At 34.6% G+C, this 24,469-nt stretch overlaps 2 protein-coding genes across 10 annotated transcripts in view; one reads left to right on the top strand and one right to left on the bottom strand.

The window, feature by feature from the left end:
* The window catches only part of LOC111390311 (vacuolar protein sorting-associated protein 35B-like), a 17,380-nt gene extending 8,330 nt beyond the window's left edge, over positions 1-9,050 (bottom strand). For 2 of the 4 annotated variants that reach the window (XM_023015328.1, XM_023015327.1), the window contains exons 1-10: positions 8,869-9,050; positions 8,690-8,786; positions 8,465-8,588; positions 7,048-7,233; positions 4,700-4,787; positions 4,319-4,375; positions 4,128-4,217; positions 3,926-4,048; positions 174-248; positions 37-96 (exon numbers count right to left, since the gene is read on the bottom strand). In XM_023015328.1, the coding sequence (XP_022871096.1) occupies positions 37-96; positions 174-248; positions 3,926-4,048; positions 4,128-4,217; positions 4,319-4,375; positions 4,700-4,787; positions 7,048-7,233; positions 8,465-8,588; positions 8,690-8,786; positions 8,869-8,964 (996 nt within the window). In that variant the 5' untranslated portion in view covers positions 8,965-9,050. Of the gene's footprint in view, positions 1-36; positions 97-173; positions 249-3,925; positions 4,049-4,127; positions 4,218-4,318; positions 4,376-4,699; positions 4,788-7,047; positions 7,234-8,464; positions 8,589-8,689; positions 8,787-8,868 lie in introns of those variants that run through there. The other 2 variants (XM_023015329.1, XM_023015330.1) reach the window with 2 other exon arrangements.
* Positions 9,051-11,514: 2,464 nt separating this feature from the next.
* Positions 11,515-22,994, top strand: LOC111390304 (oxysterol-binding protein-related protein 1C-like). Of its 6 annotated transcripts, none has more exons than XR_002701894.1 (12): positions 11,515-12,392; positions 12,988-13,329; positions 15,455-15,554; positions 15,937-16,382; positions 18,310-18,465; positions 18,563-18,730; positions 18,805-18,945; positions 19,150-19,377; positions 21,178-21,291; positions 22,035-22,202; positions 22,425-22,472; positions 22,548-22,994. XR_002701894.1 is itself a non-coding variant. In XM_023015319.1 (11 exons), exons 1-10 carry the CDS (start codon positions 11,937-11,939, stop codon positions 22,194-22,196), a joined length of 2,328 nt encoding a protein of 775 aa, XP_022871087.1. In that variant the 5' UTR covers positions 11,517-11,936; the 3' UTR covers positions 22,197-22,202; positions 22,548-22,994. The 6 variants fall into 6 exon arrangements, 2 of the variants coding, with proteins under 2 accessions (XP_022871087.1, XP_022871088.1); XR_002701892.1 differs by having other exon boundaries at positions 11,517-12,392; positions 12,973-13,329; XR_002701893.1 differs by having other exon boundaries at positions 11,517-12,392; positions 12,973-13,329; positions 22,608-22,994.
* Positions 22,995-24,469: the final 1,475 nt, after the last annotated feature.

Genomic DNA, 24,469 nt, shown 5'->3' on the forward strand with positions numbered 1-24,469 from the left:
AACTGAAATTCGATTTACCGAAACGCAATAAATTACCTTTCCAATGGCATTGCTCAACTTGGTAAACGCTTCAACTTGCAAGAAGTCAGGTAAGACCTAAATAAGGGAAAGAATAACAATGAATGAAACAAGGAATCTATTAGCAGGAGCGGTACAAAAGTAAAAGGACTCACTTCGGGACTTGAAGCAGCATAGTTTGACAATCTCTCCATAAGTCGGGACAATACCGTCTTGATGTCAACTGCAGACTGAGAAACAAAATGATGCACCATCAAAACAGCTACTCACCACAAAATGCCTTGTATTTAAGGTCCCAGGAAACTAAAGTATGAAGCAAGGACAGAATTATTGATGCACTATGGTTAGTATACTGCTCCTAAAAAATAATAATAATATAATAGTAAAACTTTATGTTCACCTACTAACAGTTCTTTGACATTAAGGACTGTGTAGGCTCTCCACATAAAGTGCCTTACTACATATAATGTTCACAGCACAACAGGTCAAAAATACAGATGGTGCTTCTCAACTTTCTACTTTAGAAAATTGCTTAGAATTACAACACAGAGATGCACAGATGCATGGGCACCGAAAGCGAAAAAAGTTGCACGAAGGAATTTTCTTCTCTGCCTTCTCCTCTCCAAAGGCCAAGGCAGAGACTGCATCCCGATCCTTCGGTAGCTCTTTTGCAAGATCCGAAAGTGGAGAACACATAGCATTCTCTGAGCACATAGGGTCAAAGGTAAAACAGCGCTCCCTTGCCATCCCCCAAAAGATACTCTCTGACTATGGTGGCTTATTAATTAATTCAGTCTTATGAGGGAAAATTTGTACTGTTAACCAAAGCACTAATCTCTTCTAAGCCCTTCCCCGTGGGTCCTTCAAAGACCGTATTCTTAGCATCTAATATATTGTATTTTCTACATCTCTAAATAATATATCTTTCATGCCTTTGAATCTAGGGAATATTAAAAGAGTCCGTTTGAAAGAAGAAAGCACTACTTCTTTGAAGTAATGCATAACAAATTTCCGAATACTGCAGGGGCCTAAACCAATTTACTCACAGATTTGAGTTTTTTTATTTTTATTTTTATTTTTTATTTTAATCGCATATCACTTCTAGAAGAAGTCCAAGAACCCACATGAATTTATTTCAATAAAGAACTTGAATTGTAATAATCATCTGAGAAACACTTTAAGAAAATACACGAGGCTGAAAGCGTAGTTGATTCCCCAATTATGATCAACACACTTGCATTGTTGAATGGCACCATATCATAAAAGATTAGAATCTGCATAACACTACCCTTTATCAGGCCCAGGCAAAAAAAGGAGAGACTGTAGGAATCTGAGCGTAATATTGTAATTGATTGGGCTGATTTGATTCTTTGTACCATATTTAGTTCTTTCCTTAGTTAGTTACACTAATTAGAAATCTTCTCTCATCTCCTAATTTAGGAGATTGTTTTCCTTTCTTCTCACACACGTTTGTACTATTAATATGGTTGTATATTCTTTTACAATACAAGAAAATAATTTCTTTCCCTGTGGTATCAGAGTGGGCTATTCTAAGCCTAACAACCAATGACGGAAGATCCTGTCAACGGTAAAAGCTCCACGACAACTAAATCATCCCACAGTGAGACAGAAATGAACTCTAAAATGGGTTTTATGGGAGTGGAAAAAACCTCTTTTCAGCTTTGGATGAGAGTAAATTTAGGGAGGGGCTCAGTCGGTTAAGTCGGTAATTGAAGGGAAAGCTTGGTTACCTGACTGAAGGCAAAAAAGGCCTACAGATTCCGTCCAATCGCAGAGGCAGAAATCAGAGAATTCGATGGTCACAACTTGGTGAATGAATTCTATGCAACCATCCATAGGGAAAATATACATTTTTCTCCTAATCGCGAAGGATGTTTGGGATGCCGTCAAGGAGGTGTACTCAGATCCTAAAAACCCATACCAAATATTAGAAATTAAAACCCGATTGTGGCAAATTAAACCAAGAGAGAGAGGTTACAGAGTATTACTTGGAGATGACGTCTCTATGACAAGAACTCAATCTTAGTTGCGAAGAAGAGTGAGAATGCCTCGGAGACAACGTTAAGTATAAGAAACAACTCGAGAATGAACGAGTTTACGAGTTTCTTGTTGGCCTCAATCAGACTTGGAAAATGTTAGAGGCAGAATATTAGGTCGGCGGCCGCTACCTTCAACTAGGAAAGTGTTTGCTAAAATGAGAGGAGAGGAAAATCGCCAAAAAGTGATGGTGTTGGAAGGGGCGATCAAAGAAATTGATATCGCATTTCTGTCGAAGGGAACTGGAATCGAGACAGGGGCTTAATCATCTCCTGGAAGTGGGCCATCACATTTTAGCCCAAATAGAAATGGTATTGGGCTGTTAAATGGAGGAACCAAATCCAACATCTTCAAAGTTTGGGAATAGCTCAAGCCTAAGATAACAAAAAAGACGTCTCTAGTGCGAACACTGCCGGAAACCAAGACACAAAGAGACACGTGTTGGGATATACGTAGAAAGCCTATTGATTGAAAACCAAGACAGAACATTAAAAATCGTAGCTATCAAGCCTTGGTCGACCAAACTGAAAAAACCAAGAAAGTGAAAAATGGAGCATTCGACTCTGAGCAATTAGAGCAACTCTATCAAATCTTTTCAAGTCTTCAAACATCGAGTCAATTGCTCACACACAGCCTTTTAAGCTCATTAGCCCACAAAGATAGTTTCCTAAAAACCTCAAATATTTCCTCAAGATATAAAATTCAATGGATCATTGACTCAAGTGCTTCCGATCACATGACGGATGCTTACCATATGTTCAATTCGTACTCACCCTGTGCTAGAAATATCAAAGTTAAGATCGCTGACGGATCACTCTCATCTGTTGCGGAAAAGGGGTATTCCTATTTCCGAGTCTGTAACTCTAAAATCTATTCTTTCATGTCCCAAATATATCATGCAATTTATTATCTATCAGTCAATTAACAAAAGAGTCAAATTGTTGTGTTAATTTTACTCAATCTCACCGTATATTTCAGGATCTATCATCTAAGAAGATGATTGGAGGTGCCAATGCGAAGGACTTCATTACTTCGAAGAAGCTAATGTAGGTAAACGTCAAACTAAAATTTGTAATTATAGGTTTGTCTCTAGGGATAATTGTATTCTATAATGGCATTTATAGAATGGGCCATCCAAACTTGTAATATTTTACGACATATATTTCCTTCTATTTTCTTGAATAAAACATCCTTTGACTTTCAATGTGAAATATGTGAGCTTGCGAAACACCACCGCACTACTTTCCCAAAATCCACATACAAATCATCAAAGCAATTCACCATAAATTCATAGTAATCATCGAAAAAACTCTTGGAAGAATTACAACTCATAGGAAACCTTCCAATCAAGCTCTATTGTGATTACAGCCATAAACATTTATCTTAATCATGTTCAACATGATCGGACCAAACATATAGAAGTGAACAGGCGCTTCATCAAAAAAAAAAAAAAAAGTAGTTGAACTCGAAGTTATTTGCATGACCTATGTTCCTACTAAAGAGCAAACTGGCCAAAGGATTACCCCAGCAAAGTTTCAATGATTTCATTTGCAAGTTAAAGATGGTCAACATTTACCATCCAACTTAATGGGTAGTGTAGGAATCCAAGTGTAGTACTGTAATCGATTGGGCTGATTTAATTATTTGTTAGTTCTTTCCTTTGTTAGTTACACTAATTAGGAATCTTTTCTCATCTCCTAATTTAGGAGATTGTTTTCCTTTATCCTCTCTCGAGCTCGTATTATTAATAGGGCTATATATTATTTTATTCAATACAAAAAAATAATTTCTTTCCACAGAAACATTGTGTTAGAGGAAAAGAGATCTCATTATATAATAGGCTACTCACTTGAAGTTGAGGGAAAGCTCCCAATAATGTCTCAAGGGTCTGCAAATGATACTCATCTGGAAAGACCTGAATTATGCAGTCCATCAAATAATATTGGGCAAGTTCATCCTTACAATTAACAACCTGCCAGAAACCATTCGATTGCACATTGTAAGATCTTCATATCTTAAAGATCAAGATACACTGAATCAGATGGACAAACCTGCTCCAACACCTTGGGAAGAACAGTGTCTCTATAGATGTCAAGGTCAACACCTTCTATTTGACTGAGAACATGTAAATTCTTCCCAACCTAAAACATCAGAGGGACATTAAAATACCATCTTTATAAAACTTAAAAGGGAGTTATAGAATGACTAGAGAAAACTAACTGCTTTGAAGCATTCGTATTACAAGATCACGCAGCTCATTCCTTTCCTTATCAAGTTTCTCTTTCTCTCTTAGAGACCCCTGCAGACCAGAAAGCCGGAAAGTCTCAACTCAGCATCATCAAATCATGAATCTATATTAATATCCATGTAAATTCTTCCCAACCTAAAACATCAGAGGGACATTAAAATACCATCTTCTTTCTCTCTTAGAGACCCCTGCAGACCAGAAAGCCGGAAAGTCTCAACTCAGCATCATCAAATCATGAATCTATATTAATATTACACCTGCATGGCCAAAACATGCCCTCAAGATTTATTTCACTTTTTTGGCATGTAAGTTTTCAGATGCCATGCATGTGAAAAAAAAGGTAGGACTAAAATTTCAGAGAGAGATCCATAAAACCTGGTGCTGCATTCGGACCCAAAGTTTATTCATCTCTGCAAAATTTTGCAGCACAAATTCTACAGCATCCATGAAAGTATCACCTTCACTAGAAGGAGACCAATGAAGTAACACATCAGAAAAATGTAACAATTTACAACTTAACTGCAATCAATATCATGCAATGATTAAAACATTTAACAAGTTAACGTGGCAAAAGATATAGAATTAACAATCAACAATCAAGAACGGATGGAAATATCTAATAATTACTTGTTGGAGAGGTTTTTTTTATATCATTTTTTCCCTAAATCATTTTCAACCACACATTCTATATGAAACCATAACTTTTCCCTACTTTTAACCACAGATTTTCCAGAAATATAATTTTTAATTGAAAAAATATCTCCCAAACGTCACATATGGAAATTTCCATTTATTTTAATTTCCTGGCATACAAAGTTAGCATGTGAATGAAAATTTGTAAACTTGTTGATGACAAACACAATCAAACAAGAACAAGGCTGACAAAGAAAGAGGAAGAGAGAGGAGAAAGAGAAGCTGGGGGAGGGAAAGAGAGAGGGAGACAAATAATAAATATTGAATTCATAATCAAGTCTGCCAACAAATGAAATCGCAAGTCACATTCACTGGGGAAAAAATTAAACTCAAATGAACTTCTAATAAACTAATCTAATCAAAATAAATATAATTTAAATCAAATTCTACTTTAAAATCCTATCTAAATACTAATTTATTCTTATCTTCATTCCCATCATTTCTCTCCAAGAACTCGACTCTAATGAGATAGTCTGCAACTTCACTCTCCAAGGATGCCGATCTTTTGTCCCCATCATTTTGCATTAACACCATTTTTTTGCAGATTTCTTTGTGTTGATTGTTGCTGCCTCTTTTTTTTTTCTTGTGTTTGAAAATAGGTCTATTGTGAGGAATTTTTATGTTGCAAAAAGGGATGGAAACTGTTGGTTGGGGGGTGGGGGGAGGGGTGGAGATCGGATTTTTTTTTTTTTTTTAAAACTTGTTTGGCCAAAGAAAATGGCTTGGCCTCTGCTACCAAATTGATAGCGAACACAATCGAACAAGAACAAGATTCAGAAAGAGAGATGGAGATGGAGAACGTATATTCAATTAATAATCAAGTTTGCTTACAAATGTAATCCTGAGTCACATTTATAGGTGCAATAAGTTAAGCTCAAATTAACTTCTAATAAACTAAAACCTTAATAGGATATTAAACTAATTTAATTAAAAAAAACATAATTTAAATCTAATTCGACTTTAAAATCCAATCTGATTCCTATATTTATTCTTATCTTCATTTCCCATTAATTTATCTGGGAAGTGAGGTTACATTACATTCAAAAATATATAAGAGGCAAACGCTTTAGATGCACATGCAAAATGTGAATGTATATGCAAGTCAGTGCATGCTCAATTAAAAGAATGTCCATGACAAATGGCCTACATAAAGCACAGAGTCCAAAGGAAAAGAATAAAGTGAAACCTCATTGTTTTCATGAAAAAATAGTGCTAGAAGAAGAGACAGATGAATGCTGAGAGAAAGTGAAATAATTTTTAAAACATGAATAATAATAATAGGATTAAATGCACCAAAGGCATGAAAGATAAAATCAGCAAGATAAGATCATGTAAATGAAAGTGCCAAAAGAAGAGCGAAGGGAAAGTGATAATACGAAGATATGCAACGCAATGAATCTATATTATTTTTCTGTTCATATATTAAGCCTATGTTTGGGCCCCATTTTATCAAAAAGCTCATTTTTTCAAAACTTGTTTTCAACCACACGTTCTCCCATAAAATAATATTACACGTAAATCGCACACTTTTCCTTATTTTTTAACCACATATTCTCCAAAAAAAAATAACTATTCCAAAATACATTTTTCCCAAAATTACATTTTAATGGAGCCCAAACAAGAGCTAAATAAAAAGAAACATCTTGTTGTCACTCACATGTGCATGATGAAAATAGTCAAATTTTCTGTCACACAATTTTAAGGCCCCAAACAAAGGCTAAATAAAAAGAAATATCTTGTTGTCACTCACATGTGCGTGATGAAAATAGTCAAATTTTCTGTCACACAATTTTAAGGCCCGTTTGGTGCCCATTTTTTTTCAAAATACATTTTTCTCTCTATTATTTTCAACCACTGATTTTTTATTAAAATAATATTACACGTAAATCTAAAAAATTTCCTTGTTTTTCAACCACACGTTTTCCATCAATTTACTATTCTAAAATGCATTTTTACATAAAAATGGGTCTCAAACACCTTCTTAAAAGTCAAAGAACGGAATAACATGCAAGGACAAACAACTGCCTTACCCTTCGTAATCTGAAGCAATATCAGGTAATTTGTCTCTACTAATTTGAGCAAGATAACTCCTCAAAAAGAGCCCACGTATGGGATGCTGAACACCGCGACACATTTCAACAAGATCTTTAAGAACATCCTTAGCAGGAGTCTCTTTCGATTTTATATAAATAGAACCAACTGTACACAGGAGATACCTAATATAATGACAAAACAAAATATTATGTATCTTAGAAGCCTCTATATTTTGGAAATAACATATTCAATTGTACAATAACTAAAAAATAGATTCAATTATATAGCCTAAAATTACACACACAAAATAGTAAGTGGAAGAAAATCAAACAAATTAAACACTAAAAATTCAAAACAAATTGCATAAGGTGGGTCATTAAATTTTCAGGGCATTTGTACTATACTAGTAACAAGGATCAGCAACTCTAAAATCCAATGGGCTCAAGAAAAAAAATACCTAGAGAATTTGGATAAAAATCCAATTGAGGCTTGCCTCAAAGTGAGGAGATCAACAAAGACCTCAAGGTGCTAATCGTGAAACAGTGTTTGGAGACGCACGCCTCAGTTGAGTGAGGCACATGCCTCAAGGCTTCTGAAGCGTACACTCCTCAATTCTCTAGAGTTGTTTTGCTTTGGTGTGGCCCACCAAACATTAAAAATTATAATTGACTCACTTTGGGAATAGCCCCTCTTATCAACATATCTTGGTTCGGGTGCTCTTTCTTCCTGAGTGGATTAGCTATTTATTAAAATATTTAAAAAAATATATGTTTTCTGAATATCCCACATTCGGAATCAAATATTATTAGAACATTAGAAAATTGTGTTTATCGTGGACCCACTTTGGGAATAGTCTGCTGCCTCACTAACTAAAGTAATTGTTCCTTCTGCTTCATAGTTTTTAATTTTATTTGTTTGCATATTTTAAATTATTCTATTATAAATTTTTAAGATTGTTAATAATTTGTTATAGGCACATTTTACATAATAATTTTTTGACATTTTTGTATTATGGAGAGGATTAGGCCTCAAAACGCCTCATTTCACAAAGGAAAAATGCCTCAGCACTCAATTACGCCCTTTTAAACATTGATCTGGAGTTTGAAATTAAGATTAGGCAATTAACAAAGTCTGCTTAACCGTGTAAGCAGCTGTCGTATGTATGATACATCTCACGAATATAAAGATTTTAATAAATGCAGTCAGTATGGCAAACGCCTTCATGGATATAACTAAGATCTATGATTGCATAGAGAGTGTGGTCACCACAAAACAGCGCTCCAGCATAATCAGAGAAATGAATCTTGTAATATAAGATGACATTAAATTATTAACTATGCAAAGAAAAGGCGAAGCAAGCAACAATAAAAACTGTAGCAACTTAAATTTACTACCCAAATTCATGAGACTTACAGTCGAGGCAAAATGTTTCCAGCATGTTGAACAAGTTCATATAGATCAACCACTGGACAACCGTGCCTGTTTTCATCCTTGAAGAACATTTCCAGCCTCCTCAATTCATCAAAAGCGCGCATATCTAATCCATAAATGATAAAAGCAAACAGTACAAAAAATAAACACAGTTACTCTAAATAATAAGATATGACCACCGGGAGATTTTGGATCCAGGAATCTTACAGAGCTCATAATATTTGTGAGGCGAGAGCCTCGAAGTTCGAAGCTCAGACAACAACTGCGCTGAGTATTTGAGGGCTTCTCTCAGATTATTCGAATCCTGAATTTTATCAAAAACATACAAATTAAACTTACAATTAATTTGAGAATCTAGGGCTCTGAGAATTAAAATTTAAAATTACCAAAGCGCGATGCAAATAAAATGCACTGTGTTGAATTCCAGCGATGCCTTCGGCGAGCCATTTGTCCTCATCTTCAATTCCGTTTGCTATCAACATTTTTTCTTGTTCTCTCTCTCGAGTGACATCGACTGAACTGACTTCCTCTTTAACCTGGAATAATGAGGAAATAGGAATAGAATTTAAAAAATAAGAAATACATTATTCCGATCATTTCAACCCTCATATTCTTCAATAAAATAATATTAAACATATATTCAAAAAATTTATTTATTTTTTAACCACGTATTTCTTATCAATGGGGCCTATTTGAAAACGATTTTTTCCTTCAAAAAATTGATTTTTTTGACCGTTATTTCATTATTCCATTATTCCAGCCGTCAAATTTGATTTCTTCTCTCACGATGGACCCCACTTTTCTCCTAACGATCAAAAAATCAGTTCTCAAAATCACTGTCAAATAGGCTCATGCATTATTTTAAAATGTAATCTTATAGAAATAATGTGGCTCAAATAAGGGCGTAATGTCTTGTTTCTTGTTTCGAATCCAGGGTCAAACTGTTTTTTCTTTTTAATTTCTGTTTTTTACCAAAAAAAAAAATGATCATTTCAACCCTCATATTCTTCAATAAAATAATATTAAACATATATTCAAAAAATTTATTTATTTTTTAACCACGTATTTCTTATCAATGGGGCCTATTTGGAAACGATTTTTTCCTTCAAAAAATTGATTTTTTTGACCGTTATTTCATTATTCCATTATTCCAGCCGTCAAATTTGATTTCTTCTCTCACGGTGGGCCCCACTTTTCTCCTAACGATCAAAAAATCAGTTCTCAAAATCACTGTCAAATAGGCTCATGCATTATTTTAAAATGTAATCTTATAGAAATAATGTGGCTCAAATAGGGGCGTAATGTCTTGTTTCTTGTTTCGAATCCAGGGTCAAACTGTTTTTTCTTTTTAATTTCTGTTTTTTACCAAAAAAAAAACACGAAAAAGTTAGCTTTCTTTATAAACTTTTAAACACTTTTTATAAAATTATTTAAACATATTAAAGAAGATTTTAGTCTCAAAACTTTTTTGATTTTCTAAATATCATATCAAATCAACCATACATGCACCTTTCGACACATATGGTTCAAAAAATAATTACGAAAAACAAAAAAATCAATGTATAAATTCAATTAGAAATGCTAGTCGCTTGTTCCGCTGCTCAGCTACCTTCACAAATAGGTAAAGTGACTTTTTATCCATTTAGGAATTAGAACACTAGGGCCTAGTAATAATGAGAATGAATTTTTTGACCATTAAAGGAAAAGTGGGTTCCACCTGTAAGAGAAGAAGTAAAAAATAACGACTTAAATAATGAAATAACGTTCAAAAATTAATTTTTTGATAAAAAATTACTACCAAACAATGACAAAATGATAACACGTGGAATTCAAATATATAATAAGGAAACTTAGTGACTGTTGCTGTCCTATTTACATGTTAAATATAAAGAATTAGTTACGGTGCGCTTGATTGTCGATATTTTATATGAAAAATATTTTTATATCAAAATTCCTACTTTTCTTCTGTCTGATTAATTTTTTTCATGAAAAATATTTTCTTACTTTTTATTTTCTTACTTTTGGTAACGCGACCATATTCTCCTACAAAGAAAATATTTTTTTAAGGAGAGTGATTTTATTTTTCAATCAATTTACTTTCTTTATCATCTACACCTCTCTCTCATCTACATAACAATAAAATATGGACAAATATGATATTTTTTTGAACCTGGTTACATGTACATCAAATTTTACATAATGAATTATATAAATGTCACGTGTCGTTCTATCATTTATCAATTTAAAATACAATCAGTATTTTCATCAAGTATTTTCCCACCACATCATTTTATGTAATTCTTATGTTCAATTTTTATGTACAAGTAACATAATTCACATTTTTATATTGAAAAGTAAACCAATCAAACATATTTAATTAATAAATTTTGCTTCTAAATTTTAGAATATGCATTTTTTAAATAGACATTCTTTTAGAAATGCTCTCAGAGTGTTTGAGCCCCATTTTTAGAGAAAATTGTACTTTGAAATAGTAAATTAACGAAAAATGTGTGGTTAAAAAATAAAAAAATTAAGTTTGTGTGTAATATTATTTTATTGAAAAATGCGTAACTGAAAAGAATAGAAAAAAATATGTTTTAAAAATAATGGGGGATCAAACAAGGGCTAGTAAGTCTTGTGTGTTGAATATCGGGCCATGTAAACTTTTGCAAGAGTTTGTTTAAGCCTCATTTTTTTATTTTTTTTTGAAGAATAAATTTTATAATAGTGGTTTATTTGCCAATGAAATCGATAGAAATTTTTAGAATATGTTTGATTCCCATTTTTTTTAAATTTATGTTTTTCTGTTGTTTTCGATCACATATTTTTCAATAAAATAATATTATATGTAAATTCAAAAATCTTCTTTATTTTTTAACCACATATTTTCTCTTGATGTATTATTTTAAAATGCATTTTTCCAATTTAATGGGATCAAATAAGTCCCTTAACTCAAGTGTAAAATCATATTATCAGGATAATTTGTGATTAAAAATGGGAAAAGCTCAAGGCTAATCAATTTTCAGAGCACGCTCTTAAGTAGGCCAACTCTTCATTGACAAGTTTTTCTACTTGCTTCCGCCACCGTCACTCTCTCCCTCCACCAGACACGGCCAGTAACAAAAACGTACACGGCGCCCCCACGCCGACATACCTTCTCATCTTCCCTTGTTACCGGAGAATTCTTTTCCTCCTTAAATTTTCTTCTCTTCCCTCTACTTCCCTAATTTCACTTTTTATCTTCTATACACGTATATATACACCTTTTATTTACATTTTTACAATATTTTATCTACTTCATTTTTTTCATTTTCGATTTATATTTTTCTTCTTCATCATTAATTTTCTGGGATTTGCATATAATTGTAAGTTAATCGTAAATGAAAAGGTATCATCCAATTATGATTAGGGTGTTTTTATTGATTTGCAAAATCCACTGGGTTCCGTTTCATCAATGGTAATCAACGACGACATGCATCCGCCTCCAGCTCCACCGCCACCTTCCGATCCAAAAAATAAAAATTCAAATTCAAGGTCCGCCGTGACGCACAACGGGGCAACGGGCAACAACCACCACAAACGAAACCAACATAGCCCCGAGCTACAGCAAGTGAAGATTAATGATATAGTGGGTAATGGGATTTGTGGGCTTCTGTATAAATGGGTTAATTATGGAAAAGGGTGGAGGCCTAGATGGTTTGTTTTACAGGATGGAGTGTTGAGTTACTACAAGGTCCATGGTCCTGACAAGATTGTGATCAATCAGGAGACTGAGAAGGGATCGAGAGTGATTGGAGAAGAGTGGATTAAACGGATTTTGCGGCATCACCGGCACCATCATCATAAGCATGGTGGCAATGGTGGTTCCTCTTCGAAAAGCCGGAAGCCCTTTGGCGAAGTCCATCTAAAGGTTTTACTTTTCCAATTTAGTTGTATCAAAAATTTTCAAGAAATTTACAGTATGAGTTGTTTGTTTTGTGAATGATCGGTTTAATTGGATATAGACAGGTCAATTAATTGTCTTGAGTGTTATTTTTAATCATTCTTTGAATTCCGGAAAGGCCGTTCCTGTATTAAGTTTGGGTCTTTTGAAGAAGTAGAAATTGTGCCTGAACTGAAATCTGATTAACATAAACTGAATTTGGTTATGGTTCATCAGATTACGTTGTTTTAGTTAATCATGACTTGGTTAAAAAGACAGTCTATTTTTCTATGTTCTTTTTTCATGTGTCGTCTTCATAAACTTGATAATTAGTTATGTTCCTTGTTCCAATGGTATGTATATTTAGCATTACTTGAAAGGAATGTGATTTATGTTGGTTTAATCAATATGTTCATAACTCGTGATCCACGCATGCTCTCTTCTGGTTGTTTATGCAATATTCTTTTACTTACAATTGTGTTTAGTATGAGTGCGTGTAGCAGTGAACTTCTAATAAAATGATTACATGAATTGTTTGATCTTTTACGATTTGAGTAGTTTTCTATAGGTTTCAACTATTCAGGAAAGCCATTCTGATGATAAGAGATTCTCCATTTTTACTGGAACAAAGAGGCTGCATCTGAGGGCAGAGAGCAGAGAGGACCGAATGGCATGGATGGAAGCATTGCAGGTAGTTAAGGATATCTTCCCGAGAATGTCCAACAGTGAATTGATGGCTCCATTGGACAATGTAGCTGTCTCAACAGAAAAGTTGAGGCAGCGTTTGTTGGAAGAACGCGTGAATGAGTCTGCCATCCAGGACATCGAACAAATCATGAAGGATGAGTTTGCATCTCTGCAGAATCAATTGATGTTGTTGAAGCAGAAGCATTGGCTCCTCATGGAGTCACTCCGACAGTTAGAGGTACGTGTTATGAGTAGTAAATAAGTTGTTACGAATCAAATTCAGAATATTTCTTCAGTTCGTTCTCCATGGAATTCTGCACGGTAAGTTCCTTCAGCTTTCCCTAGGCTTATGGCTTGGTAGGTTGGGTCAGTCAGTTACTTGTTTCTTTTGTGCTTTGTGAAGCAGTTACTTGTTTCTTTTTGTGCTTAAATTGATTGCTTGATTTGAAATAGTTATTTAAGATTATTGTACTCATTACCATGCATTTTAATTTAATAAAGATAGATGACTGTCCCTTTTTCTTTCTAATGGCTTTGTTAAAGAGATAATAGTGTTATAAGGAGTTATATTTAGATCAGATGTCCATTAGGCATCATTTGGAAAATTTCTGGCATGGGCTCATTTTGCATAAGATCATTGAAATCATTTTCTCTGGAATAGCTGATTAATATCTACTATTTGAATGGTGAAACTAGAAATAGATGCGTGTTTGATATGGGATTTAGCTTTCCACATGTTCCTATGCAAACTGTGGCTACCCTGCAGCAAGGTGCCTGTGTATTTCGTTTTGGCATGCTCTATGTTGTTCTCTATAGAGATACTTGAAAGGATGCAGACAAGACAAGAAGTTTGTTTTGTAGAATGCCAGCTTCACTGGTATTGACATTCATGCATTGAATGAATAATGTTTAGTGGGTGCTTTATGCTGTATATGCCTCCTAAAGAAAGTAAATAGAGACAAAGTTCTATTTATTCCATTGCCTATTTTAGCCGGATCAGTTTGTCCTAATCTAAGATGAGATCATCTTGATAGTTAAAAAGTTTAACTAGGAACTAATTCCTAGTTTGGCATATTCTGATCTTTTACAACGATGGTTGGCCTTGTGTCATTCAATCCTAGGTGATTAAGAATTGGTCTGGTAGTTGTGCTTTGACTCTATCCTGTTTTAGCCCTTTTTTTGTGGGAGAGAGTATATGAAAGTGATTTTTTTGGAGAACGTGTGATTGAAAATGAGTGAATAAAAGTGATTTTGAAAAATCACTTTCGCACAAGCACTTACTTTGGAAGAGACAAATATAATGTTGATATCAAGAGTCTTATCCTCCCCAAGACTAGTCATTCCTCAGTGATGTGCCACTGAGATGGGATAAGTTTAACATAAAATTATGCCTCGCCTTTGCTTTTAAGGAAACTCATCATGTCTGCCTTTTTTTCCTGTTGTACAAATTTTGCAGGTAAGTTTCTAAGTAGTTTAATTAAATTTTCACTTGTTCTGGCTTATTTTCCTCCACTATAACTTTTGGCTTCTCTCGTTAAAGTTTCTTCTTCGGTCTGGACTTTGGAGAAAGAACTGAATTATAGCTTAACAAAGTCTATGCTGTTAATTTGTTACTGAAGCCACAATATGATATTAGAAAATTTTGGTTGGTCTGTGGATCCTGATTATATTATGTTCTATGTGAGGATTGAGGTCCTGATGATGGTTCGTGTTGTTCATCACATTATCTTAGCACATAAATTTTTCATTTTTTTGCCAGCGGCAGATAGGTATATACATATCTGTTTCGTATTTTGGTATCTGTCAATGTGCGCAATGGTTCTCATATTTAATGTGATAATTTTAAAATAGTGCTACAACAATTTTAAGGTTGGCCCATGCTATTTTTTGGAAATTGAAATTCCCTGCCCTCTCCTCTTCTTTTTTGTTTTGTCACAAGGCCCAAATTTTTCATTATTCAGTTATAAACTTTTGTAAAATAGTCCCTAGCATCCATCTTTATTGATCTTAATTGTAGTATCGTTAACTTTTTTAGTTCATGAGAATAAAAAAATGAAATTCCTTCCTTGATTGTAAAATGTCCTTTGCTCCTTTTCTTTCTGCAAGTATTCATATATTTAACATGTCAGCACTCAGCTGTATGGAGTTTATATTTAATGAGAAATTTGTTACTACTTTATTCTGTTTTTTATAAAAAAGAAGTGATATTCTACCTTGAGTCCTACTCAAAATCCTTAGAACTGGACTTACCATTTTCACGACTACACCGGTGCCTAAAAGATAGACCTTTCGAATGTTTCCTTTATTTCTGGTTGCCTGACGTGTTTAGCTAAGAGATTGTTATTATGCTATTTTTTTTCCAGACAGAAAAGGTGGATCTGGAGAATACAGTTGTTGATGAAAGCCAAAGACAGTTCAAAGAAGTTGGGTCATCCACTGGATCAACGCTAGACAAATCAAGCGGTATGCTTCACCAGTATATTTTATTCATTTTTGGACAAGATGATTGGTTAGAAATGCTGCAGAGTAGGTTTTACTTATGTTTTGCCTACATGATTATGTGGGTAACATAGTGTTGTTTAAGTTTCAAGCATTCACCTATCAGTTGCTTGCTGTTATCTTTTTCAAGTTGTTTGTTAAATGAAGAAAAAGTCAGTGTACTTGACTAGTAATGCCAAATTTTCTAGATTTTATCATCCAAATGATGAAATATTTGATAGTCATAGCTTCATTATTTCAATTATTGGAAATGGATCATTGAAGATTTATCAGAAATCCACATTATTTTTGGGTTATTTGATGCTGTGTTTTTAAATTCGAATTATTTTCAAATTTCATTAACCAGCGAGTCCAAGTGAATCTGAAGATGATAATGAAAGAGTTGATGCACCAGAGGAAGATACAGATGAAGAAGACAATACTTTCTTTGACACCAGGGATTTTCTTTCATCAAGCTCTTTTAAAAGCAATGGGTCCGACCTCAGGACGTCATCATTTTCATCTGATGACAACGATCTTTATGCATTTGAAGTTGATGATTGTAATGAGAGCGCTGTTGTATCTGCCAGAGCTAACTTCCCTCTTGTGAAGCGTCGGAAGAAATTGCCAGACCCAGTTGAGAAAGAGAAAGGAGTGAGTTTATGGTCAATGATCAAAGATAATATTGGGAAGGACCTCACAAAAGTGTGTCTTCCTGTCTACTTTAATGAGCCACTCTCTTCTCTTCAAAAGTGTTTTGAAGATTTGGAATATTCATATCTGATTGATCGAGCTTATGAATGGGGAAAGATGGTAAGTTTACAGTAAAATTATTATTGGTTATGATTCATGTGCGTTGGTGCCACACCGGCTTTCGCCAGATAATGTTCCACTCTAGTCGTAGCAGAATAACTTGACTAGATTATTTTCAAGAATTTTGCCACTTTTCTTGTTTTGCAGTGGTTTCATTTTAGTTGGTATTTTACTGGTGCTTTTTACTGATATTAATGTATTTATACGTCCCCCAGATATTTGGTGGATATTGATTTGCAGACATTGAAGAGTCTCCTGCTGCATGCCCCCGCACCCCCACCCCCACCCCCCAACACCAAACTACGAAAATGTTAAAAATGAAGAAATATGGGAAGTGGAAACCATACAATTGAGAAAGAAGAAAAAAATATTGGGGTGGATTAAGAAAGTAATGGGAAGAAAAGGTCTATGCACTTTAATCATGCTGTGTTGCTGTAGCTCCTATGTAACTCTTAGGGATGCCAATTTGACCCGAAACACCTGAGTCCGACCATGCGTCACTGCATCCTTCCCGTCCCATTATCTATTTATTTAAAAATGCATTAAAAAAAAAAAAAAAAAAAAAAAAAAAAAAAAAAAAACCTTTAGCCTAGCCTTCTTATGCTAGATGACTCAAGCCCATTAGCCCAATTCCCAAATTACCCTAAAATTTACAGAAAACTAAATATAAAAAATATAAATGGGGCACTAAATGAGGCAAGGGATTCCCCATGCCACCTTAAGCAGGGATTGGGACGATAAAATCACCGGTGGAGTGGGTATGGGGGCACCCCGCTCCGTCGCCATCCCTACTATAGATAATTAAATCTTACTTGAGCAAGATAGGTCATGATATGATCTATGTTAGTATGTTTGCAACTTATACTAATGGAATGTATAGAATCACAACTTTGTATACTTGGAAGTTAAAATTTTATGAACCACAATCCAGTTTGTAAATCCTGTGTGTAAAAGAATTGACATTTCCTTGAATAGGATATAAAAAAGTTGAACTTGGGATAAGCAACTGTTTTGGATGGCCTTTTTTATTTCTTCTTTTCTTGGGCTTCCTCCTTTTATTGCGATTAGTGAGAGGGAAAAGAGAGAACAACGTATAATGAAGTGTAGTTTAAATATGCTTGTTTTTCTTCTCAAACTTGTTGTTTGTATAGTGATAACGGGGCATATGAGGAAATTGGGGACTAGGGGCTTGGAACTTGGGTCAAGTACACAATGATATACCCAATCTCATCATTCAATCTTATTTCTTAGTACACCACCTCCTAAGAGAGAAACGAGTACCTTTCGGCTAAAAGGTGGGGGACCTCGCAAACATGTGGGAATGGGAGCATTACCTTTTTTTTTTTTTGATAGGTAAAGGAATGGGGGCATTACAGCTATAGTGTTGTCTTTCTAGCCAGACTAAGTTGTTCTTCAAATCTTGTGGTGCTTCACAAGATATGTTGTTCATCTATTTAGTCTTTCCAATTATGTGTTCGTCTAATTTTTTTTCAAGGTCCTTATCATTAAATTCTTTTTCCTAGGAATTTGACTATTCAATAATTCGTTGTCATGAATTACTTCATGTTATTTGCTGGCCATAAATTGTCATTTAAGCCAAGTAAAGTTCGCAATATTTTGAAAAAATTTGTGCTAAGCTTCTCGTGTAAGCAAAGCACTAGAATCTAAATATTAAGCTCTTGTTTGTTACTGGTTAAAATTCAGATTTTAATTAAAGTTAAAGTCAACAATCAATTTTAACCACTTATTTTATGGGTCCCACAACTTTTCAACCACCCATTCCATCAATTTTTATCAAAATCTACTAAAAATCTGATTTTAATCCCTACCAAACATGGACTAAATGTTTTGAGTTGCCATTTTTAGTACCTGATGTGCACTATATTCCAAAGTTTTCCAACTAATCTGGTTTGTGAAATCTTTGTAGGGTAACAGCCTTATGAGGATTCTAAATGTAGCTGCATTTGCCGTATCTGGATATGCTTCAACTGAAGGAAGAATTTGCAAACCATTTAATCCTTTGTTAGGGGAGACTTATGAAGCTGATTATCCCGATAAAGGCCTTCGATTTTTCTCAGAGAAGGTTTCATTTTATTACCTGAGGCAGTGCAATCTTTCTGTTTTCCATATTTTATTGTTTATGTATCCATAATCTCTAACATCATTTTCGTTGGGACCAGGTGAGTCATCACCCAATGATTCTAGCATGCCATTGCGAAGGAACAGGCTGGAGATTTTACGGTGATAGCAATTTAAAAAGCAAATTTTGGGGGCGGTCTATCCAGCTTGATCCAGTTGGTATTTTAACAATTGAATTTGATGATGGAGAAGTTTTCCGGTGGAGTAAGGTACCATCCCAAATACTTGAAAATTTCTGTTCTTTGTATTGTTTCATGGAAAAGTGTGTACCTCTTTGTGACAGGTGACAACATCTATATACAACCTGATTCTTGGGAAACTATATTGCGATCACTATGGTTCAATGCGGATACAAGGAAATGGTGATTATTCGTGTAGTCTAAAATTCAAGGAGCGGTCTATCATGGACAGGAATCCTCATCAGGTTTTCTCCTTCTCTTTGTTATTTCCTTGTAGACGTCAAAATAGATGTTTTTTCAGGCTTTTGATAGCAGTTAAAACTATTGGGAAAGATTTTAATTTTTGTTGCTTGCTAGATAATTTCGAGGAGCCTTATCCATCCATCCAATGTCTAGCTGTTTATATAATTTGTTAGAATCTCTGACATGAAATAATTGGACTTTTGCAGGTAAAAGGAACAGTCCAGGATAAGTCTGGAAAGACAGTAGCAACTTTATTTGGAAAATGGGATGAGAGCATGCATTATGTCAATGGAGACTGCTTGTCAAAAGGGAAAGCTGAATCTTTGTCAGAAGCTCATTTGCTCTGGAAACGTAGCAGGCCTCCTAAATTCCCTACGCGATATAATTTGACACGCTTTGCCATTACACTGAATGAGCTCACTCCAGAGCTGAAGGTGATCTTTACATTAATTAATTTTATATCTTAATTGGTACCTGTCCATTTGATGATTATACTCTTAATTCATTATCGAACTGTTTTTTGAAATGATTATCAACCTTTTCCACACTTAAGACATTCTTTTTCTTTAATTCCATATTCTTGTTGGAAATGCCGGCTTGTTTGCTTCATGGATGAGGCAGGATTGACTACTGCTCCTGCCATATCCTTATTTTTGGTGCGGAATCCACACACAGTTCAGTATGCTATCCCAAGGGGATCTGGTTATGTTAGTCCGACAACTAGGATTGGTAAAACTGTACTTGAAATGACATTTTAACCTTGCGTATTTTATGAAATTATAGTGGCTAGTTCCTCACTACACAATCCCAAGAGTGAGGAAGGGGTTTTTTTGATCCAACAACTAAGATTATCAGTTCCATGCATATTTTATGAAATTCCACATCACCCTCTTAACTATATTCCTTTGTTTCTACCCGATTTCTCCTCCCTTTCCGTATACCCATATTCCCTGATCATCTTCCAGTCACCCTCACCTCCACCAAAACTTCACTACCACTCATTCCTTACTGTTGCTGAATTTCCACATCCGCTACCTTCAACTGTTTTTATCATTCTCTCACCGCCTTTCCTTGCATCTCCCTCCTTCCACTCTTCTCGTCCTTGAGCCATACGCCATCTCGCAAACTTTCTTAATGATCATGCCATGTACACCAACTGAATCACAAGCCCAGATCTGGATGTGCATGTGCGTTTTGGACAATCAAAAATTTGTTCAAGAAGGAATGCTTCTCAGACCAAGTGGATGGATTTATTAGTGTGGTATCTGCGTAGTTATCTTTTCTGAGAGAAGTGAAAAGTTCCAGACGTATAGATAATAGGGAGCAGACGTACATCGTAACACAGAAACAGGGAAGAGAGAGAGAAGAAATACAGAGATAGGGAATAGAAAGAGGAAATGGGAGAAGAGTTTAGGGGGAAGATTATTCAATCATTAGTCAAAGTCTACTAAATAATAAAATTCTACAGCAACATCTCCATGACTCCACATAACAAGCCCAAATTCACAATACCCCAGCGACTCCCATAACCTTAGTACCCAACTACAAAGAAAAGTACACCAGAACCCTTGCCTATAATAAAACCCAGCCGAATCCCACAACCCAAATCAGATAGCAACCCACCTTATTTGGTAGACTCTGATTAATGATTGAATATTAATATTTCTTTCCCCTTAAATTCTTCTCCCATTTCTTCTCTCTCTTCCCTATTTCTGTATTTCTTCTCTTTCTCTGCCCTATTTCTGTTTTACATTCTATGTGAGGAGCTTAATCATAGTCCTCATTTGGCAGTGAGGACAGGAGCATGGAGAAAGACTGGTGAAGTATTCTGGTGCTTTTTTTAAGGGGTAAATTGATGGGAGGTAGTTGGAGGGCAACATGAAATAAGAATTTTAATTTTCAGTCGATGATTTATCTTGGAGAAACCATACATAGGATGTTTGAAACAACACGAAGATTTCAAAATGAAAAAAAGGAATGGTCACCACAGATAATGCTCAAAATGATCTCATCACATCATTTCCTCGAAAATATAGAATGTTTAGCTGTATTATCATGTTTTGAATCAAATTATGCACCTGTGATTACTAATTTTGACTTACTCACTACTGATATCATTAGCCTTTCATGGATATACATCAGAATCTGTGCGATTGCAGTGATGAATTCTTTTGGTCATAGAACTCTTTACCGGCTGGAATAATTATTAATTGTCTTAAGATCAACTTTTGCAGGAAATGCTTCCCCCGACTGATTCGAGACTGAGACCTGACCAGAGGTGCCTGGAGAATGGGGAATATGAAATGGCAAATGCTGAGAAGTTGCGACTAGAACAGCGGCAGCGGGAGGTAACTGGATTGATTTTGTTTTAGAATCATTTAGCCGAATCATTCACTAAATTATATGCATAAGAAGTATTTTAAGTGATATGCAATCCAACAGCTGGTCAATTCAAGGAATTTTCAAAGTTTCCCCTTTGGTACTTCTGTTCCTAGTATTATATTCAAACTCATATCCCTTCAAGGAACAGGACATTGATTATATATACACAAAACATTCTATTTACGGTGACTTCTAACTTCTACATGGTCACTTGTCCATGTACGGGTCGTATAGTGTTGTGTCAGACCTTGACATGGAGCCCGCCAAGCCACGTCCTATTATTTATATATTTTTTGAATTTCTAAATTCTGAAACTTGAGGGATATTGTATGGACATTCCTCCAGCAAGTGTTCGACATGGCATGTGTTGTGTCTTATATTAAAAAGTATAAAAATATAGATAGAATATATAAATATAAATTTTTTAAAGAATTTAAATTGATGTCTCAATGTCATACTTTTTAGAAAAATCATGTGTCATTGTTCATGTCTTGTTGCGTCATGTCCATGATTCTTAGCATACATGTTACTAAATAGAGTCCATTCTCATCCGGTTGGACCAGAAAACCCTGGTAATCTACATATAATTCTTTATCTTGATCCTTTAATTGCTTGCATGAACATTGTTTTTGGGATTTCATATATTTTGAGGGTGAAACCAGTTGACATATTGCCCGTTGATAATTATCTGATGGTCTTTGGAAACCAGGCGCACAGGATGCAAGAGAGAGGTTGGAAGCCACAGTGGTTTGCAAAGGACCAAAAGACTGATAACTTTCGCTATATTGGCGGTTATTGGGAAGCAAGAGAGCAGAGAAACTGGGAATCATGCCCTCATATTTTTGGTGAAATAACCTCTGATCAGACTTGAGAAAATGTGAGTTTTATCTTTGTTTTCACTATTCCGTATTTCTACCGAGGAAAATTCGGCTGGGCTCGATTAGTAGTCAGGTCGATAACGTGCATATATAATAGGAAAAGCTATTAAGTTCTTTTGGTCAAATGAAAGAGCAACCTTTATATGAATCTTATTTTTTAATATTGAAATCATAAGGTTATATTATTTTGATGTATCTAATAAATCGGAGTTCTGTGGAAGGCATTCGTGCTGCACCTTGTAGATGGAAGAACAAACGAACGAGATAAGGTCGGAGGAATAATTGCCTACTCCGACTTTTTGAAGAAATCCGACTCATTATGCTGCATCTCTCTTTTTGTTTAGGATAATAACTACGTATACTTTTGAAGAAATTATGGCTCATCTTGCTGCATCTCTTTCTAGGCCAAGATGGAGGCACGGCATTAAAAATTACAGAATGGGATTATAAACCTGGGTTGTTCCAAAGGTACGTGTTTTGGGTAACTGAATGGAATGGTACTGTGCGGGATTGAAGAGGTGCGTGTTCAAAGGTCTCTTGAGTCATTATATTGAATAGCACGAGGCAAGATTGAAAAGTAATCGAGGTATATAACAAAATTTCTCAATTGTTCTGTCAGTATAATGTCTCGTCATTTAATCGAGAAAACAATAGTCTAATTATTTTCTCTCATTCGTTAATACTCCACAATGTACCTAATCGAACAAATCATTATTCATTGACAGAACTTAGTGACAAACATGTCTAAATTAACTTGGGATATTTTAACGTAACTATTTAAAATTGCCTCATTTTTTTATTTTTTTATTTTTTTTTAATCTTCCCCTCCAAATAGTTTGTACTTGTAAATTAGACAGGTCGAACCGTTCTCGTCGAAGATATGGAAAGTAATATTTTATGAGTATATCTATTCTTGATACACTTAATCTTCATTAGATTAATAACAAGAAGTAATAAAACACGACTATTTATATGATATTCAATTGACAAATTTAAATAGTACTAAGAAAGAAAAAGCTAAAATTTTATTTATCTTCTGCAATATTGTCAACGTACGTAAAATTACATAATTCATAAGGAATTTTGATTCCTATGGCATTGTGGCATGACCAAATGAAACCATAATGGAGTTAGAAATCGCATCAATGAGTTCATTAAAAGAGCGGCAATTGAATTAATTTTAAATGGTCATAAAGGGTTAGTTTGCATAGAATTTATAATCCTGCGGCGCCGCCCTTCATCACCACTAGGTGGCGGGGCAACGTAAAGAATGGACGAGTCCAGGAAATTCTAATGGCTTGTGTTTTTTCTTTAATAAATCTAGAACAGTCAAGCTTGTCGTACATTTTATGTGACATCTTTCTTGAGTCTGTCACATGACATTTTATTATTTGACAGTTTCAAAAAGTAGTTGTCTTTTCATCCAATACATTTTTATGTTGGCAAAGTGGTAAGACTTAAAGTACAAGTCGCAAAATTCAATCTAGAAAGTTAGTTATGAACTCACTATCAAAGGTGAATTTAGTTGTTTAAATTTCGTATGAGTTTTATATTTTTTTTTTATGTAATAAGTTTAATAACAATTTGTTTCGAATTTGCTATTACACTTGTCGTACGAATACGAGTGCAAGACTTGAACATCCTTCTTTTCAAGTATAGAGTTAAAAACCCAACTGAATCTCTAATTAATGCAGAACAATTTGGAGGTGGCCTGTGTTATGTCATGCGCGTTGAACTCTTTTCTGGTCGAAAATATCTAAAAATATTTGGATACGACATGACATGTATTGTGCTAGGATTGCACTCTAACAATCGAGGCAGTAAGAATCGACTGATAACATAGCTCACAAGCCGACCTTGTTGTGCCTAAACATTACGTACGATCTCATTTTTACGCTTAATACAAACTCCTTTATTAATTGTACAATTGTATTTATTAAAGGTTGAACCCCAACTTTAAGGGTCCCCCATCGCCCCTGCCTTGGAGTATCGTGAAGGAGGTAAATTGTAGGTTATGCCTCCAATGGTACAGGGTAGAAGGCTGCTTGTACACTTGCACTTATCCAAGAGCAAAATTCATATTTCAGGATTATTGTACAATTGTATTTATTAATAGATATTGAGGTGACATGTATTTTAGCCTTTAATTTAAATTTATCTGTACAATTAGTTAAATTGTTGTAACTAAGGGCACATCAATAATTTTTTAGGGCATTTTCAATTAAAATTACCATGCTTGTCCTAAATGTTTATAAATATATTTAGT

Source organism: Olea europaea, unplaced genomic scaffold (assembly GCF_002742605.1).
Source record: "Olea europaea var. sylvestris unplaced genomic scaffold, O_europaea_v1 scaffold670, whole genome shotgun sequence".
Taxonomy (NCBI): domain Eukaryota; kingdom Viridiplantae; phylum Streptophyta; class Magnoliopsida; order Lamiales; family Oleaceae; genus Olea; species Olea europaea.

What these genes read in the sequence shown, in the direction of transcription:
- LOC111390304 (XM_023015319.1), top strand. Translation starts at nt 11,937, where the DNA reads ATGGTAATCAACGACGACATGCATCCGCCTCCAGCTCCACCGCCACCT. An exon ending in CTTATGAATGGGGAAAGATG is followed by an intron (nt 16,383 to 18,309) that starts GTAAGTTTACAG and finishes AAATCTTTGTAG; the next exon opens with GGTAACAGCCTTATGAGGAT. An exon ending in TTCGATTTTTCTCAGAGAAG is followed by an intron (nt 18,466 to 18,562) that starts GTTTCATTTTAT and finishes CGTTGGGACCAG; the next exon opens with GTGAGTCATCACCCAATGAT.